Genomic DNA, 18,084 nt, shown 5'->3' with positions numbered 1-18,084 from the left:
TTAAGCATTCTCGGTTGCAACGTGTTTATCGCCTTTCTTAACAGACGTTACTAATTGTTACGAAAAACGTGTAAACTTTAATTGTAGCTCTATCGGTTTAGAAAATTAATTATCTCTTATATACTTTAAATAAAATAATTCAATTGAGATTGAGAGTCCACTCAAGGGTTAAGGGTGGAATTTTATATATTTATATTTTAAGGGTGAAAACATCCCCCACAGTGGGGTTGTTGGAAGCATACACTGTATTCATAACTAAATTTTTAGAAAATCTCGCGCGATTAAATTTTTCGATCGGAAACACACGATTTACAAAAAAAAATTGTCCTACACCGACCAGTTCCCGAGATACATATTTCGAATCCATGTTTCCAGCACCCTCACTTTGGAGATTGTCTGACCCTTTCGAAATGGACATCGTTTTATCGTTCGAGAAAAAAAGTGCCTGTCAAATATTTTTTTTGAAACTATCTCTCCCATAAATGCGATCGAAATCGGCGCGTGCCGGTTCGAGACGCGTTCCCTCGCGAGTTCCGGGGCGTCGTCCATTATCCCCGGCGCAGGGAACTTTCGCGGGCCATCAGGCCCATTACGCAAGGCTGTCTTTTTACGGTCATGGGTGGACTCGTGTAGGTCACGACGAGCAGACGCTGCACGCGTTCGTAATTCTGCCTATGCAGAAGAAGAGCTCGGTGCAGCGGTAGGACAGGTCCGGCGAGTGCTCCGGGGGGAAAGTATCGTTGCATTTTGATCGCGGAAGATCGTTACTCCCGATCGAGGCTCGCTCTCGCCGCTACGGACATATGTATGTACACGTGCACGGACGTACATAGGCGTGTATATACGCACGTACCCTACGTACGTCGGCTCAAAGTTAATCTGGATTAACCGGTCTTGAATTTTCTGTGCGGGGAGAGGGCGGTACGCGATGTGGAACGGCCATCGAGAGGGGTGGGGGAGGAAGGAAGGGAGGGGGGGGGGGGTGGAAGGGAGAGTGGACAAAAATCGAGATCAAAGAATTATGCCCTCTGGAGAGGCGCACCGGTTGCAGCGCCTCGTGCGCAACACTCGTGCTGGCCAGCACGATGGGTGGAAGTGGAAGTGTATTGTGTGTAATATCCTCCAACGGATTGTGTATGGGTTTCTTGTTTAGCTGGCGGAAGAAGGGGCCCCGACGATACGTAACGATTGTATTTGTTTCGTCTTACTCAGTGAAGCATGAATGGCTCGAGATTCAGCCTTGGAAGTTAGACGCTTTCTTGCGTCACGGGCATTGTTGATGGTCTTGTTCGTCGCGTTTAACTTTCCGATAAAATTGGGCATTAATCGATTCCAGGAATTCATTTTTTTAAACAAGCTGGTATCAATGAACGATGTGGAAGCAAACATCGTAGTTTTCTTTGATCAATCGTTTTCTTGTTGAATTCTGGGTCCGTTAGAATCCGTACGAACTGTTTCTTTCAGTGTCGTGATATTTTTGTTTCGAATGAATAACAATAATAATATTAATATTACGGAAACTTATAAAGTTAAGAATATTAAGTTCGATTTGAATCTTTGGACTGGAATGCAAAATAACAAAATTCAGATTTGGGTCAAAGTGGACTCGGATTAATGCAGTGTTTGAGACGTTCGCTGACTCACAGGTTAATTTTGACTTGAGAGTAAAATACTTTACCTAACATTTTAAAATAAAGAAACTATTCCTATTGCGATAAGCATAGAAGCTTTGGCAGTTGTATTATTTTAAAGTAGGATATAACGAAATAGGAAATTATTTAACGCGTACACAGTGCAATAAATCGCTTTTGATTTTAAATATCGGTAATATGGCGACCGAGGTAGAACGGCGCGTTTGAGAAACACCTCGGCGGTCAATAAATAAAACGCGTGGCGAAATTGATGTATCGTTCTTTCGCTGGTATTTCCAGGTGAAATATAGCATGCCAGTTGATAAGTCGGGGAACGAATAGCCAGGAAGGGAAAAGTGGCGGTTGTTTTTCGGATGTCTTTTCACGGGCGCCGGTGATAACGGTTCTACCGAGCCACACGATGCCGTAACGAACCAGTTGCACTGTCGGGTTCATTTAATTGGTTCGATTAGAATTCGCTCGCGTGCGTGGATGTTGCTTTACGCAGTTAGCTTTACGCTACGGTTCTGCATGTTAACAACACAATTAAGAACGCGTCGACTTGGTCTCGGCGAGCGGTTAGATATCCAAACACTGTGTGCGTTCGAGTGCACTTCGATCCGCACGGTGGAATTAAACGCTCGCGTTGGACGTTAAGCGCGTAATACGTATCGCGACAATTAGGTTACGGTGCTGCAAATTAAAATTAAGCCATGACACTTTACACGGAACATTTATTTTACTTACGAGGGGACTCACAGTCGTCCCGCCAGAGATATCGTTGACGCTCTCGAGGTGAACCCAAACGTTCGACGATGACGTTCCGCAGAATATTTCGTACCGATTCACCTTTCCTTTTATAAATAATCGAGATGTGGACGAGACTTTGCGTTCGAACGTTTCACAAGAAAATGTGTTTTAGTTTTTAGTCACGAATAGTACGAAACTTGGTAAATAAATTCTTTATTTGGTTTAGTGAACAAAATTGACGACCAGTGAATATTTACTGTAGGTTTTGTTAATTGTGGACAGAATTAATCGTTGATGTTTAAAGACTTTGCAAACTTTTCAAAAACTGTAACTTAATTTTGAATTTCAACCATTTAATAACTCTATTCACTACCTGTACGATAACACAGGATAAATATGTTTTGTTTGCATTTTTGTTGGTAGATGTTCATACAACTCGAGTGACACTTGACAGTAGTTTAGATAAGAGTTCAATAGAAGTTTAGTAAATCGTGTATTGATGAAAATTTGGTTCCAATAAATGATGTTCTACCTTATATTGCAAATAATATTCTAGAAAAATCAAAATTTTTTTGTGCTAAAAATTAGAAGACATTTATTAAACGAAGAAAGTGATATAATTAAAACGATATAAAAATTGCTAAATCCCAAAGATAAATATATCAATACAGGAAAATATGTTTGAGGGGTCGCATCCCCTAATTCGAAAATCATAGGTTCAAATGGTTACAGGTTGTAAATTAAAGCATTGTTGAGAAATTGGCAGAGAGCCGTTTCAATCAGTTACAGTGCACGTAAAACTGCATCTGCTCGTGTTTTACATCTGTTGCTTTCATTTGCTCGCAGAATTTAATTATCTTGCTTGCTTCTTTCATCTGCCACGATTTAATAAATGTTTTCCAAGGGGAAATAAGTTACGGTTTCTGTTCATTGATCGAGCGGTTATAGCGGTTCTCACGAACGCCAGTCACACATGCTATCGCGGTTAACAAGCCCAGGCTATTCAGGTTAATTTAATTGATTTAATTAGAATTCGTCCGTGTGCACGTTACACTGTCAGCGGTTACGCATGCGGACAACAAGCAACCAAAAACAAATCTTTATAGAGTGTTAGATGTTTGAGTGATATATTGGGTGAAAGAACTATTCGTATACCTCGTCTGTGGTATTAGTCAGGGTATCGTGATCCACATATTACGCTCCGTAATTGTTTTCATCCTTATCACGTGTTATTGCACCGAGAACTATTAAGTTGTGTAATAAGTCCGTTCGCGTCGACGGCGATACTTGAATATTTAATTATAAACTTTTACTGCATAACCAGACGATTTATAGTGAAAGATACTGCCCACGAGTGGATAGATTAAAAGCTACCGTATGAAAGAAATGTTCATCGCTCATATTTAGAGAACGAGTCCTTTTTGATTGCGATACTTTCATCAGACTTTTACTTCGTCTATTGAAATATTTTAACAATGGAAAATCGGTAAAAACATTGAGGAAATAAATATTATATAACCCAATATTATATGGCGACGAAAGTAAGAATACGTAGAGCATATAAATATAATAACATGTTTCCATATAAGAGTTTCCATTTTCTCACCATTAAGTGCCCAGCGAGCCTATGCATAGTAGGGGAAGTTCTTCTACGCTTTTGCGGTACAGAAAAGGGGGGAAAAGAGCCATAAATTTGCGAACCGTCAGTTCGTCACCCCTGGTGTCTACAATGTTACTACTACGTGAGTAATGAAAACGTTTTCGTTTGGACTGTTTAAACGTATAGTGCAGCACTCTATAATTTGTGCACCATATTTTACATGAATATATTCTACTCTGTATATCAAGATTGTAGCTAGACAGCCGGTATCATTATTTGCAATTACGATCAAGTAGCAATTTCAATAATGTATTGCGTTGCATAAACTGTAAATATGTATTATCTCAAAGGCCGCGATTGCTGTTAAATTAACTATTGTTTTCGTTTTATTCCAACACAATAATTTTAATTTACATGCTCTATAAACACCGATTATATCAAACTCAACCGAAAGAAGTGCACTCTTTTCTTTCTAAATTACTTATAAGAAAGGAAAGTATTGTAATCGAAAAAAATTTTTATTTCAAGCACACGTTAAAGCCACTTAATATTTTTTAGGAAAATCGATTCGTGGATAATCATGGTTATCGTTTGTAATTTTTTGGTTTTCCTTATGTAAGGGTTGTTCTAGAATCTAGGACTAGCTGCGGTTGTAAACAAAATTGCAAGTATCAAGTATTACGACGCGTTTCTTTGTTAATTTCTTCCTGTGAATCGTTTTCAAATTTATTCACTTATTTTTAAATTAGACGGAATTAATGAGAAACATTTGAAGGGAGCCGACGATAAAACGAGCGGAACTCGACGTTTCAGTAAATTTAATTGGTTCGATTAGAATTCGTTTGTGTGCTCCAAGTTCAAGGAGCATTTATTTTCGTTCGGTCGCTTTGAGGGTCGGCCTTTAATTTGCCGCCAATGATACTAAACTCGAAAGGAATTCCCCGGTCCTACTTTACCCTGAACGACACGATGCATCCTTCTTGCGTCGAGGTTCTTCGACGTGTCAGCAGTAATATAATTATAATGGTTCGCATTACACAAAGTCGCCGTTTTCGTAGATCAAAATGAAATTGCTCTATTTTCGTAGAATTGAACATAATTCGATCAAAGCATCCACCATTGATATTAATATTTCGATTTAAACGGAATATTAAACTACATACTTTGGCAATTTCAGTTTTATTTAAATTAAATCCTAAAATGTTGTACGGAGACAACGCTATTACTATTATATTATTTTTCACAAATTACAAAAATGCTAAGGAATTAAAATTATCAATCGAAAGAAAAAATTGAAGAAATATAGAAAAATATCAAATTTTATGGAATTACAACTTAGCTACGCAGGATAATATTGAAAGATAACGATTTGTGAAACTATTGGAACGGAGATCAATGGTGAATTGAAACGATATGAACATAGATGAGTCACCAATAACATAGTGTTCGATATTCTGAAATTCCGTTCGGGATTCAGAAAACGTTGCTCTGTCGTGAGACGCAAATAATAAATAAATGCAAGTATCGTTCGATTGGAAGTTCCGAGAACGAAACGCGACGCGAACAAGATGATTTTTATTAATTATTCATGATGCTACGCGTTCGTAATGAAATTATAATCGGTTATTCATGCGTCAGTTGACCAAATCAGTCAGTGGATTCTCTAAAACGCGCGTGTAATTTGTGAACGGAAGCACCATTTGTGACTTTGAGACGCCGGAAACGTGCGAACTGATAATGGAACGGACGCGCACGATGGAAGCATGATGTCCTTCTGCGTTCAAAATTCTGTCTTCTTCAGACACAGGTACGCGTGCATTTAAAATCACACACCCATCAATGTTTCTCATTTCTAATCAATTTTTAAATTGTAAACTGGTATAGACGTAACTTCCATTTTGTTTTTCATATGTCTATGAATTGTCGATGTCGGTATGTTTGCAATTTTGAATATTTCCTGAACCGATAAATTCCATTTTTCTCCTACCAAGTTACGAATTTTCTCTCCGTTGGCCTCAGTAGAATGCATTTTATGTATAAGTAACAATTTCAAGTTAAGTCAGTTCGTTTCGATGGAATAGTTTTCAAAATATGTAGGTGACCTCCATTTTATTAAATGAAACTATACGCTTTTTGTCATCTGGGTTAAAAGCCTTTGTACAAACGAATCCAATGCCTGTAACATAAGGGTTGTTTCGGATTTTGAAGATAGCACTCTAGTTTAGACTCTGAAAATGTAGACCATCTTTGAAATTTTATAAAAGGAAAACTAATAAAGATGTTTGACGCTTTGCACCATCGTATACACGTATTATATTAAGTTATATAATTCTTTTATGTATAATAGTTTCAAAGACATGGACTGTTCGCACAACTTTTCAAGTACCGTTTAAAAAAATTACGAATCGCGATTACGTAGAATATAATAATTATCACGGCTACCATTTAAATAAAAACTATCTATTAATTTATGTAACACTTATTTCTAGATGTTCTATTCATGAGTGATTGGTAATTGCATTATAATTGACGATTAAGGAAGCATATTTATTATGGGAAGAAAACTTATTTCTAAATTAATGTTATTACGTTGTTCAAGAAAATATTCGCAAAACTGTAATTCAGAGATTACAAAATATTGCAATATATAATATTGTTTAAGAATGTACCTCGAGTTTATAAATTAAAAATAATTTTAGCGTAGTTGTAGGGAGTAGTTGTTTCTATAGCTCGCCACTATATGTATGCAGTTGTCGTTGAAACGTCAGAGGATTTTCGTAGAAACATGTCCATTATACTGTGTTCAGCGGTACGTGTACCCTTCGTGGAACACAATGGGGTTAAAGAACCTCTGATACGGCGTCAATTGATTAGCAATGGAGAACTACGCGGTAGCGTGGGTCGGCGGGTTCTCTTTTTTGAATTTGCAATCCTACGATCGTCTGCGTATGGACATGTCCGCTTGTCTGCCGCGTCCAGACTGCGCGAATAAGTGATAGGAAAGTCTTGCCTGTCATCTGCACGGTATCACGGTGCACCGACGATCACGGATCAAATTTATTGCTTTTCGAACGATTAACCTAATGGTTTGTGAAACGGCCTCTTAACTTCAGATAAAATATGTACCTACGCGAAATAAGCAAAAAGAGGGTCGAGCGTTTAAAAAGAAATTCGAGTACACAGTTGTTTCATTCGTAAAATTTCTGTAACTTCGACAATTGAGAAATTAAACCATCGATATTTTCGATAAAAAGTAAAAATATTATTGATAACAAACATTCGTCAATATTAATAACATCGTTTATTACTAATCTAGCACCAGCAAAGACCATAAACATGACGATAACAATTATAATATTTTCAAAATACAATTCATATTTCTTGAAATCGCTAGAGTAAGATTCTCCACGGTAATATCGATATTTTTAACGAAATGTAAAAGCAGTCGTTATCAGAGACAAGCCTTCGTGAATATTAATAACATTACCAAACTTGTTCGTACCGAGTAAAGTCCACAAATTGTTTTACAAGTGTCGCGCGTACGTAAAATGTTCGGTATATTTTTGGATTATATTCCATAAAACGTTCGCGGTCTCGTTCAATTTCTTGAAGCCGTTAGAGACTCTTATAATATTTCCCCCGATCGAAACGTCCCATTTTCGATGTCAGTCGCATTGGAACAACAACGCTCGCGTCTCGAGAGTCGTGGCGTGTAAAACGCCACGTACGAACGTGCAATAAGGTGGCTGCGAAGAGACGCAGGTGATTACTTTCCAATCGTGACGGCCACGATCCGCTTTACGAGGTGGTATAAAAGTGGAGCTCCGGCCATTAACATAAACTGGAGGGCGTCTCGCGACTGGCAGCTTGGAAGCTCGGGTTGTCTATGAACTATCGCGAATCATGTCACACCTATCCACTTATACGTTCGTGTATTTTTACCTTCGCGATGTCGACACACATCGGCAATCCCGTTTCAAAACTGTCGATTCTCTTCGTTTTTCTCTGTTTCTCGAACCTCGCGTATTCCTCGAATCGACTGGAACGTTTTCTTCCCTGCCGACGAACTGGAATAAGCGAACTGTAATGAATAGTTTATTTCTGATCGTTACTCGTTGGGCTACCAGCTCCTAACATTATTTTGTTTTGTTTAAGCTACTATATTGAAATATGTTTTACTTCGATGTTTAGTTTATGGACGCATGTTACGATAGGTTTTCCTTATCATTTGAAGGTTCTTTTAATTTAATCAATATTGGATTGATCGAATTGTTCCTCCTTTCTTAAAATAAATACAATTTGTTTGTCGCGTAGGTTATTTTTTATTCTATTCCGGTTATGGTGATTCGTTTGGTGATTATGTTAGAGGCGTTATATGTTAGGTCCCTTTACCATATGGGGATTGCGCGTGTGTATTGAAACAGTATGCACCGTATCTGGAAAGATTAAATGTTATTAGAATCGTTATTAGAATTTTATTAAAATAAGATTATACGAAACGTTTAATTTACATGTTCTTTGGCGTAGAATCACCAAAATAAACTTTCGGCTCGTCCTTCCTGGCTTCTATTATTTTATCAAAGCACTTGTGCGTCGGAAATGATTTAGGATTGTTTAATGACTCCGCATATATTTTGGTGGATCTTTGATGACTGCACAATTCTTCCAATAAAAATATTTAATCCACCAACGAGGCGTAAACGTTGACGGTTATGTTGCATTTACAGAAATTAGTATTAGAAATTGAAGTGTCTATTATATTTTGAGACACATAATTAATTCCTTAAATTTAGTAAATTTAAAGTGCACAAATGATGATCAAGAAAACAACTTAAAAATCAAGAATCTTTTGATAATTACTGGTTCATAATTTTTTAAAGAAACAGAAGCATACAGCTTTTGTTTAAATGTTTTGCTGATATCTCCATTGTCCTAGAAATATTTCACGAGACAGAAAACTCTACATTTTTTCGTGCGGTGAATTTCATTCCTTCAACGAAAAATAGGTTTCAGTTATGGTTGAACTATTCTACTTGCATACAATATTTCAAAATTTTCGTATTCGTGTACGTCCCTTGTTAGTCGAGTAAGTGAAAAATTAACAATTTATTTAAATCTAATTTTGTTTGAGAAGTCTATTAGAGAATTTTTTTAATAATTAAAAAAGAAGAAGTATATATTTTGCAAGTAATCGTACATTTATTCACTTCAAATTATACTTTATACATTTTGATCGAAAACGGTTGTGTACGACATAATTTAAAGTTAATAAATATACGTATGCTTGTTAAATCTATACTTCTTACACTTTTTGTTCAAATCAGGAGTAGTAGAATTAAAAAATATTACGATTACCGAAGGAAACGTCTTCGACGCTCATAAACGTTCTAACAGTACAGCCGTATTATTTGAAATTTCCTCAGGCTGTTGTCAGTTTATAACTAGTGATAATCTTTAGAGGTGTTAAGACACTTTAAGTGAAAACTTTATGAATTACAAAAATGACTGGTTGTCAGGTTGTAAGTGGCGCGTTCGGAGCCCATTGAAATTCTTTACATTCTATCGTCATGAGGAACTCGAATGTGTTAACGATGCGCATTATGATTTACCTCCTCCAATGATTATAGGGCAACCTGGCTGAGGACTGATTCCCTTGTTCGCGTAGAAATCAACAGTCCCCGAGTCGATCGGTGTTCCATAAAAGCCACCGTCGGTGTGGAGGATAACGACAGCTTCTGCGTCGCTTGATCTAATGTGACACGTGGAGGGATAAAATAGGGGAAGCGCTGGATCTAATCCTGCAGTGAACGATCACTATTTTTAGGATACTCCACTAGTTTTCACTAGTTTTCTGTTCATTCTTCGTGGAAAAATTCGTGAAAAGTGTACTTTATTGCATAATGTCGATCTTGAAAAATATCGATTTTTATTCTGGCCCATTTTAAGAACTTACCTGTTATCCGATCGAGAGTGACATTCACAAATCTTCCGATGTGGCCAGCAATGTGAGCGCCCAACGAATGCCCGATCACGTGTAATGTGTTCAAATCAATCAATTCAGCGAGTTTCTCCAAAGATTCTGCAACTGCCTTTCCTATCACGGGGACTTGACTGGCAACGTATACGTAATTAAGGTCGATCGCTATTTCACCCCAATCGACCAAGATAACGTTGACGTCTCCTTTTTCCAGATATGCTGCAAACGTAAAAGCAGGCATAATTGTGTTTCAATTTTTCTAAATATTTTCTACTTCAATTTTCACGATAAATATTAGTATCCTATTAGATAGTTTTGGCAATCTTTACGCTGATCGGTTTTGAATCATGGTAATGAAAAATTCTGGTGATTTTAACCTAATAGACAGTGTCTTACTCGAAACAAACACTCTCAATATCTTATTGTTTACAAAAATATCTTGGGAATTAGTATTAGGATAGATGTGCCTTAATATTTTTATTCATAAAATTAATTACTTTTAAATTCTACAATAACGTAGTTAAATTTCAAATTTTCAATTTAAGTTAATAACGGTGCATCCTGGGTACTAATTAGAATGTAATATAGTAATTAAAGTGCTATTATTGATCTCTAATCCACACTCTTTATACTCGATGCGCTTAACATTTTTGTTTAACGCAGTTTTTTTTCGATGAAAGAATGATACATTTTTGTCGCTTTAAAATAAAATCACTGAACATGCGTGGAATTACACACAAATTTCGTAAAAGTTAATTTTCAAATATTTCTGCCACACTTTCTGTTACAAACTTCTTTTACTCATACAGTACCTTTAATTATTATTTGAACATTGTCGGATTCCGTATTCTCCATAAATCCGTGTATGTAGAGAATCGAGTTTTTATTCGTAGTGATATCTTCCACAATTTTCCCTGGATTCATTAATGCGCCCTCGGTGGACGTAGAAAAAGAACTGTTACTGAAGTTCAAACAATCATTTCGTAACACATTATTCGTTTCTTTTAATTGTACAGAGTATTCGTTGTAAAGTGCATTGATATCGAGCAACAAAAAATAACTTAAGAAATTATCGATAATATAAAATTAAAAATTTAGAGGTATAATATATTCTTTCTGTATGTCAACCTGTTTAAAATAAACTATGTGGGAACCGCGAAATTTTATATTAAATTATGAAACTGGCTAGTCTGTTTATATTAATTTTACATCGACATATTTATGTGGCTGTTTTAGAGAAACGAATAAAATATTAAACAATGATACGTGAAATAATACGTTCAGTCGAAATAATAACAACGTTCCACGAACCCCTTGAAAATCTTTAGACGAACTTTTCCAACAGCACCAGGACTATTTTCTTGTTCACCTGTGCAATAAACGACGCCATTAATCGATCACTGTCCGAGTGTTCACCTTCTCTGTTTCTGGCGACAAGGGCACAAATAGGTAGCAAAGCATACGATAGAAATGTAAATTTGTACGTACATATTCCCGCACAGGCAACATTGTTTACAGTCAAGTACAAAATTATGCATAGACACGTGCATAACTTTGACATCGTTATTTTCGATCGACGAATAAAAAAAATTACGCACGATGATTCTAGCGGGTGTAGAACGAACGCATCGATACTTTGCGCGTGATATTTCCGCGTTATGAAATATATAGGAAAACAGTCGCAATATATACAAAGTACCCACTCCACCAGACTGTCACGTAACGAGGAAGTCATGAAATGATGTAAGACTAATGCCTGATTGACAGAATTATTCTAATATTTTCGTATCGCATGATACACGTTCGAAGTATGCAATAGCAAAATGACAACGAACGAACGTACATAGTTCTTGGCCAGACTCTACCTTCAGAAATAATTTGAATAAACTGGACAAGTATTAACGTAGCAGTTCAAAATGGATCAAGCTTATCGAAGTATTTATAATATAAAGAAATTTTATTAACTACATTTATAGAACGAAGAATCGATTCTTTTAAAGATAAATAAAATAATGGAGAGTAATGCAAATAGTCAGTGGCACGGAGAAATTATAAATTTCCCGCGAATCATGAACATGAAATTAAACTTTAAATAGTACGAAATTAAAGTCACAGTGATTATAAGGTCTGCAATTTAGGTAGGCTTATGCAACTCTTATTTAAAGATAGACTCAAGAGTAGCTTGTAACTACATAAAGAAACGTGTGACTGCGAGTATGTAATTAGTAGAGAAGAAAGAAAGCGGAGTGAATAGGACAAGGATGTCTACTCTGCATGAACTCTATCCTTAACGAGACGAAAATTGGATTACATGCGTTATGTATAAAGTTGACACACAAAAAGATCTTACGGAACAGAATCCACGACGTCCACGTAATAAGCTCTGAAGACATTATTTTGTTACGTTAGAGATTACTGTGATTGCAGATCAAGTGGAAGACACGTAAGACCAATTGAATTACGAAAATTAGTGGAACGAACGATTTTAGTCTGTTGTATCCGGCGAGGTGTTTCAGAAATATATGCAAATGCTTAAGGAGCTGAATCTACGCGCTAAACTAATTAAAAAATGTAAAAAGTATTTTACTCTTCGAGTTATGAATAACCGAAGAAAATCCATTTTACAAATAAATTTTGAACGGACTCACGTATAAAAATCTAACGTTCAGTCGGCTATTTTGCTGCTTTTAAGCTGGTAGTAAACTCTCGAATTGTATTGACGTTCTCCGTACGCGAGCTTGTACTTTTTGAGTACTTATTATATACACGTTGTTCGCAGCGAAGGGATTAATTGACTCTTTTGAGTCGACCGATATTCACCGGACGAACGAGACAATTTTCTCGTGGGCGTTCGCAGGTTAGAGGGACACGTGAATACTAGCTGATACACACGGTCCTGGCGCGAAACATCGACCATTAATAACGACGTGTAACGAGTATAGTTTAAGCGCGGGTACCAACATGTCTTCCTCCTACCAACTTATGCTCTCGTAGGCTTAAACATCTGCATCCCGATGTCGTGATATCACGCCTTCCTTGCTTCTATATATACGCGTCTGCCTACGTAGGTAGGTGGGTCGGTGGGTAGGCCGTTTGCGTATTAAGTGCGTTTGCAGCTACAACTCGATAAATACCCTCCGAGTGCACCGACTTCGAACCGGACAAATTTCCCTTTTTTTCCAAAATCTCATCGTCCTCGAACGTCTTCCCTTTTCTCTTCCGATGTTTACCCCCGCTTATTAGCTATCAGACTCGTGTAAAAATATAACTGTCCAATGGCGAAACGAAGTAATCGTTGAAAGATATAAAAAAAGTTATCTATTTATGGAACACTTTCTTTTATTTCACGTTGATTCAAATTTTGATAATTATCTGTCGATACGTGAAATGTTATTTCTAGTCTCAGAAGTGGTCAATATTTTAAATGATTCTTTTACGTGTTGTAAGTAATTTTTGAAGCGAAAAGAAACGTAAGAGATATCGGCGATATCTAAGCTTCCAAGCAATAAAAGCGAAAGCGGATATCGAGAGTAAATTAATGTTTCGATTATCGTTGAAGACACTTCTGAAAAAACTGTATCTTTACGAACCGTTCAATTATGACTTATTATTGATACGTTACGGTTGCTTGCAATGAAACAACGTTGAATGAGTGACGCCCTTAACTTCCCTGTAATTACAGGACATCCTGATGTCTATACAGTGAGGTATTACGCGTAAAATAATAATGATCGATCTTTGAATGAATCATTGGAGTATTCCGGGTATCGAGAAAATGCGATATACTTCGCGATATGATAGAAGAATATTTTCTCAGTTTTAGTTTCGGGGTAGCTAAATATAAAAACTTAATCAAAAACGGAAATGTCTTGAGGTGACCGGAAGTGTATACTAAATTATTTCTTTGAACAGTCTATGCGAACTTTTATTAATATTGAACAGTAATCACAATAAGCGGTTAGAAGAAGTTCTATCTACTAGGATAGTCTCCGAGTTTTTTATTCTTTTTATTAAAAAACAATATAAATATAATAAGTAAATATCACACATGCACATACTTAATTTAAAAAATACAGAACACAGGAAAGAATTTCGAGACCATCAAAATGATAACATATCGTCCATATAAATACGATTAATGTAGCCGGGTAAAAAATATGGCAAAATAATACCATAAGAAACAAAGAATATATGGTATGTATACATATACAGAGTGTTTGGCAACTTCTGGGGAAAAATTTTAATGAGAGACTAGAGGCCAAAATAAGACAAAGCATTTCTGGCCACACAGTATATTTTCGGTAAAGAATTTTTTTCTCGGAAGTACGTAGGATTTCGGGGGTATGTCTATTCATTAAAAGTGTTTGTAATTAACTCCTGCAATCGAAAATAATTTTTTTAGAACGATGTTAAACTTCGCCGAATTTCGCCGAATTTCAGGGGAATCATCATTTATGATCAGACATTTGTATTTTCGGTAATGAATTTTTTTCTCGAAAGTGCGTAGGATTTCGGGGGTATGTCTATTCACCAAAAATGATTGTAATTGACCCCTACAACCAAAAATAATTCTTTTAAAATTATTTAAAATTTTTTTTTTCGCCTCAATAAATCTAGAATCTCCCATTTTTCCCAGAGGTGGCCGAACACCCAATTCTAATATTGTCATCGTCGTAAACCTTTCTTAAACGCCTCGTAATGCAACTTTTACGAACGAGCGAACATTTCTAATCCTCGCGAGAGTCATCATGCCGTATCTCACCTTCTGAAATTCGCAGGAGTGTTCTCGCGTAATTTTTGCCGCGGTCGGCGAACGCCTTCGGCAATCCGACTAATCCTCTCGACGACAAATCTCGAGTGGCGTACTCGGTACCACCACGGCGGTAATGCCGCCGCAATAAAATTAGGCTACCACGCATAATGCATCTCGATGCGCGTTGAGATTTCTCATCCCCCTGCGAATTATCTCTGGCAATTCTCGGCTACGCGTAACGCATTAGTCATTTTCGCGGGGAGGAAGGGGGTTGACTTATATTCATTCACATAATCCCACTCGGATGATCAAAGATCCCCGACCATCGCGCGATCATGGTGGTACGCCTAGCTGGGGTGAAATAATCGTCGACGACAAAATACCATGGCGAAGACGTTCGTAGACAGCTGTGGCAAAAATAGAAATCCGTAATGCCAACTTCGGTGTAGCCTGTATTTTTGTTATTACTATTCTTAGAAGGTGCACGGGATTCGAAACTCGATAGAAACAACCCTTGTCAAGATTAATAAAGAAATTTGGAGACATCTAATTGTACAATAGATTCGGTCATAGATAAATATTTGTTTATACTCGAGTTCATGGCTTCTGCATGGATCAAATATTTGTTTAGTTTGTAAATTTATACAAAATATTTTGTGTAAAATTTTAAAAGTCCTGTTGGTTCATCTTAGGGTTGGAAACTTGTTTCGTACTTTTACTTTTTCTGTTATTTAGATATGTTGAGGTTTTTACTGCACAATGTATTTTATTAATTATGTATGTTTTATTTTGAAAAAGTAACGTGTAAACTAATTAACTGTGCGAAGCGTGTTACATTACATTACATACTCCTGACAAGATATACATTTATATTGTTCGGAAAAGTAGCTTCTTATTTCTTTGCGTTTAGTGCATTAGTCTTATCTTTGGCCTCGCATCGTTGGCGAATTGGTTTCTAATCCTCGAGCTTACAAGTTCCTTCCTTTATCGTCGCGAGAAATAATTTAGCTTATTTTATCTGGCGACGTAACGACGCGACCGACGTCGCCGAGATTGAAAAATGGTTTTGAAAATATTTTTTACCGCGACGAAAGTAACTCGCGACTCCGCGACGTGGTAGCAAACCGCAAATTGGCTCTTGGGGCAAACACGAGTTTGACATGCTTACGATAGAGGGTTGAAACGAATTACACGTGCAATATTATGATGGAATAGCGTAATAACAATGAGAGCCACCGATTTCGACGTCATCTGCGTTTCTTCTGCGTTCGACTAACACAGAAACGACCCGTGCATTTCCGGCCAACGATTCGCGACTTGGGAGGGCGAGTGTCGGTTGAATTAACTTAAGCTAACGCCTCGTTTGTCCCGTGCACGTACACGCAGCTGGCGATGGTAGCAGAGGAACACACCGGGTGGAAAAGGTGAAGAAGGGAGGCCGATCGGAGTGGCAGAGGGGTCCACGACGCACCACGGGCAATAAAGCAACAAAACAATGACGGTGATTTACGCGGTCCTACGGCAAATGGGCTTACCTAGATTTTTGCGCGGGCAGCACGCGTCGGCGAGAGAAGGGAAAAGCGGAGGGAGCGATTTATTAATCTCCTCTGCGACACGTACGCAGATGCGATGAGACCAGATGCTGGGGATTATTTATTTAGTTTATAACGCCCGAGACCCACCGCTACGAATGGCTTCGAGGCTAAGAATTTTCTTTGCGTTGTTATGCAATCGCCGGGCTCCTTTGGCGTCTTATTTTTCTGCTGATAGCGTCTACCATTGTGTTCGGAAGCAATGCTTTCATGGGAATGCTTCTTAACGCCTGCCAAGGGAACATTTAACAGGAACACTTGATTTTAAAAATCCATCAAAAACAGAGTAGATTTTGCAGGAATTCTTTATTAACAAGGTCACAGAGGATGTTCAATATGGCTTCTTTACGAGTTGTCTTCGTTAATATTCTGCAAGGTATCTATATATGTTGCTGATTTATTCCGTTTTTCAAATCGTTTATTTCTGTGTACTAAGATGTAAGAACAATAAATACTCGTAAACACAATGATATGAAATATTTAAAATTCGCATGGTATAAAATATATGTACAATGTTCTACTTAAAAAACTGGTCAATATCATTTCTTGAATAGTATTATAGAAATAAAAAAAGCAATTCACTATCATGTTGGTCATAAAAGACTGCAAAAATTTTGCTACTTACGAAAAATGTTGGTTAGCAATAATGTAAATACCTTGTATATGTGTCAGTATTCTTTAAGGGTTAAACAGGGTGCCAGGCTATTGTGATATCAGGGAATAATTTTAATTTAGACAGAAATTTTTTATGTATTTTTTGCTATACAGTTGTTATGGTGTAGCCTCTTTCGTTGAACATGCTTTCATGGTTGCTACTATTCTGGCTGTTCTGTTCATCTAAACTGAACGAACCCAAAACTCATTTCGTTCTGTGTGGACGCAGTTATTGTCGGTACCAAAATTGTGCAAAAGTATTGAAAAATAAAATTCTTGGTAGCACTTTAGAGTCTTTTAAGGTTCATCGAATTTTTCTTTTTTGAGAAAATCACATTTTATACCTTTCAGAAAATTAAATAATAAGAAAATCGAATTCTTGAAGATTCTACATTAGAATAGCCCCTCAAATGGTCATCCAGTGACGCACCTTTGTACTGTTAACTTCGACTCGATGTCATAGTGGTAAACAATTATAATATAATAGATTCTTCGTTAAATTTGTTCGTTCCAGAAACGATCGTAGCTCTCGCTACCTACAGCGAACCCTTTAACGATTTTTGCCCACCGCGAGTGTGCTACGTGAACGTAGATCACATTATCCACGGCCACACGCTATTCTCAGATGCTACCAGAAAGCTATAGACATTGCACGCTCCGCGGCGATTGCGCCTCCCAAAGACAACTTCAAAAGCCGCGTGGCCGCAGGCTGTGGTAACTCGTCTTTGTCCGGCAACGTGTCGCACTGGCGGCACTTCGAGTCACCACAGACTCAATCCAGCTGGTTTCAAGTACGGCTTATCGTGATTCCCAGACGAATTTGACAACCGTTAATCCCATTGCCGTATGCCCTGACTGGCCGAGTGGATTATAATAACGATCGGTATTACGCTGACGAGTATATCTCGAAGGTAAATAACATAAGAAAGTCAACAATTTGAAGAAACGTGTAGGCTCCTTTAAGCAATAAAAGACACTATAGAAAAGTTGCAGTAAGGATTACTAACTAGTTTTATATAAATTATATATGTAGTTGTATCACAGTTAGAAATAACATGTGTCTCTTATTTTTCCTTTGACAGTTATGTGTCTAACTATATTGTATTTAAAATACTGTCACGAGATGT

At 37.2% G+C, this 18,084-nt stretch overlaps 1 protein-coding gene across 2 annotated transcripts; it reads right to left on the bottom strand.

The window, feature by feature from the left end:
* Positions 1 to 7,924: 7,924 nt before the first annotated feature.
* LOC143348039 (lipase member H) lies at positions 7,925 to 11,598 on the bottom strand. 2 transcript variants are annotated; one of them, XM_076777850.1, is made up of 8 exons: positions 11,447 to 11,598; positions 11,270 to 11,327; positions 10,771 to 10,919; positions 9,935 to 10,177; positions 9,591 to 9,779; positions 8,493 to 8,643; positions 8,161 to 8,417; positions 7,925 to 8,048 (listed from the first exon to the last, which is right to left on the bottom strand). In XM_076777850.1, exons 1-7 carry the CDS (start codon positions 11,517 to 11,519, stop codon positions 8,360 to 8,362), a joined length of 921 nt encoding a protein of 306 aa, XP_076633965.1. In that variant the 5' UTR covers positions 11,520 to 11,598; the 3' UTR covers positions 7,925 to 8,048; positions 8,161 to 8,359. The 2 variants fall into 2 exon arrangements, with proteins under 2 accessions (XP_076633965.1, XP_076634049.1); XM_076777934.1 differs by having other exon boundaries at positions 7,951 to 8,062.
* Positions 11,599 to 18,084: the final 6,486 nt, after the last annotated feature.

Source organism: Colletes latitarsis, chromosome 1, assembly GCF_051014445.1.
Source record: "Colletes latitarsis isolate SP2378_abdomen chromosome 1, iyColLati1, whole genome shotgun sequence".
In the NCBI taxonomy this organism is placed as follows: Eukaryota; Metazoa; Arthropoda; class Insecta; order Hymenoptera; family Colletidae; genus Colletes; species Colletes latitarsis.
Note: the sequence above shows the minus strand (reverse complement) of the source record. Positions and strands in the feature narration are given on the sequence as shown.

Bases quoted from the DNA above. Each gene is read 5' to 3' on its own strand.
- LOC143348039 (XM_076777850.1), bottom strand. From the start codon at position 11,519: ATGTCAAAGTTATGCACGTGTCTATGCATAATTTTGTACTTGACTGTA. The intron at 10,920-11,269 runs GTTCGTGGAACG...TTTGAACTTCAG, and splicing joins CGTCTAAAGATTTTCAAGGG to TAACAGTTCTTTTTCTACGT. The intron at 10,178-10,770 runs GTACTGTATGAG...TTACGTTTGCAG, and splicing joins TGTTCAAATAATAATTAAAG to CATATCTGGAAAAAGGAGAC.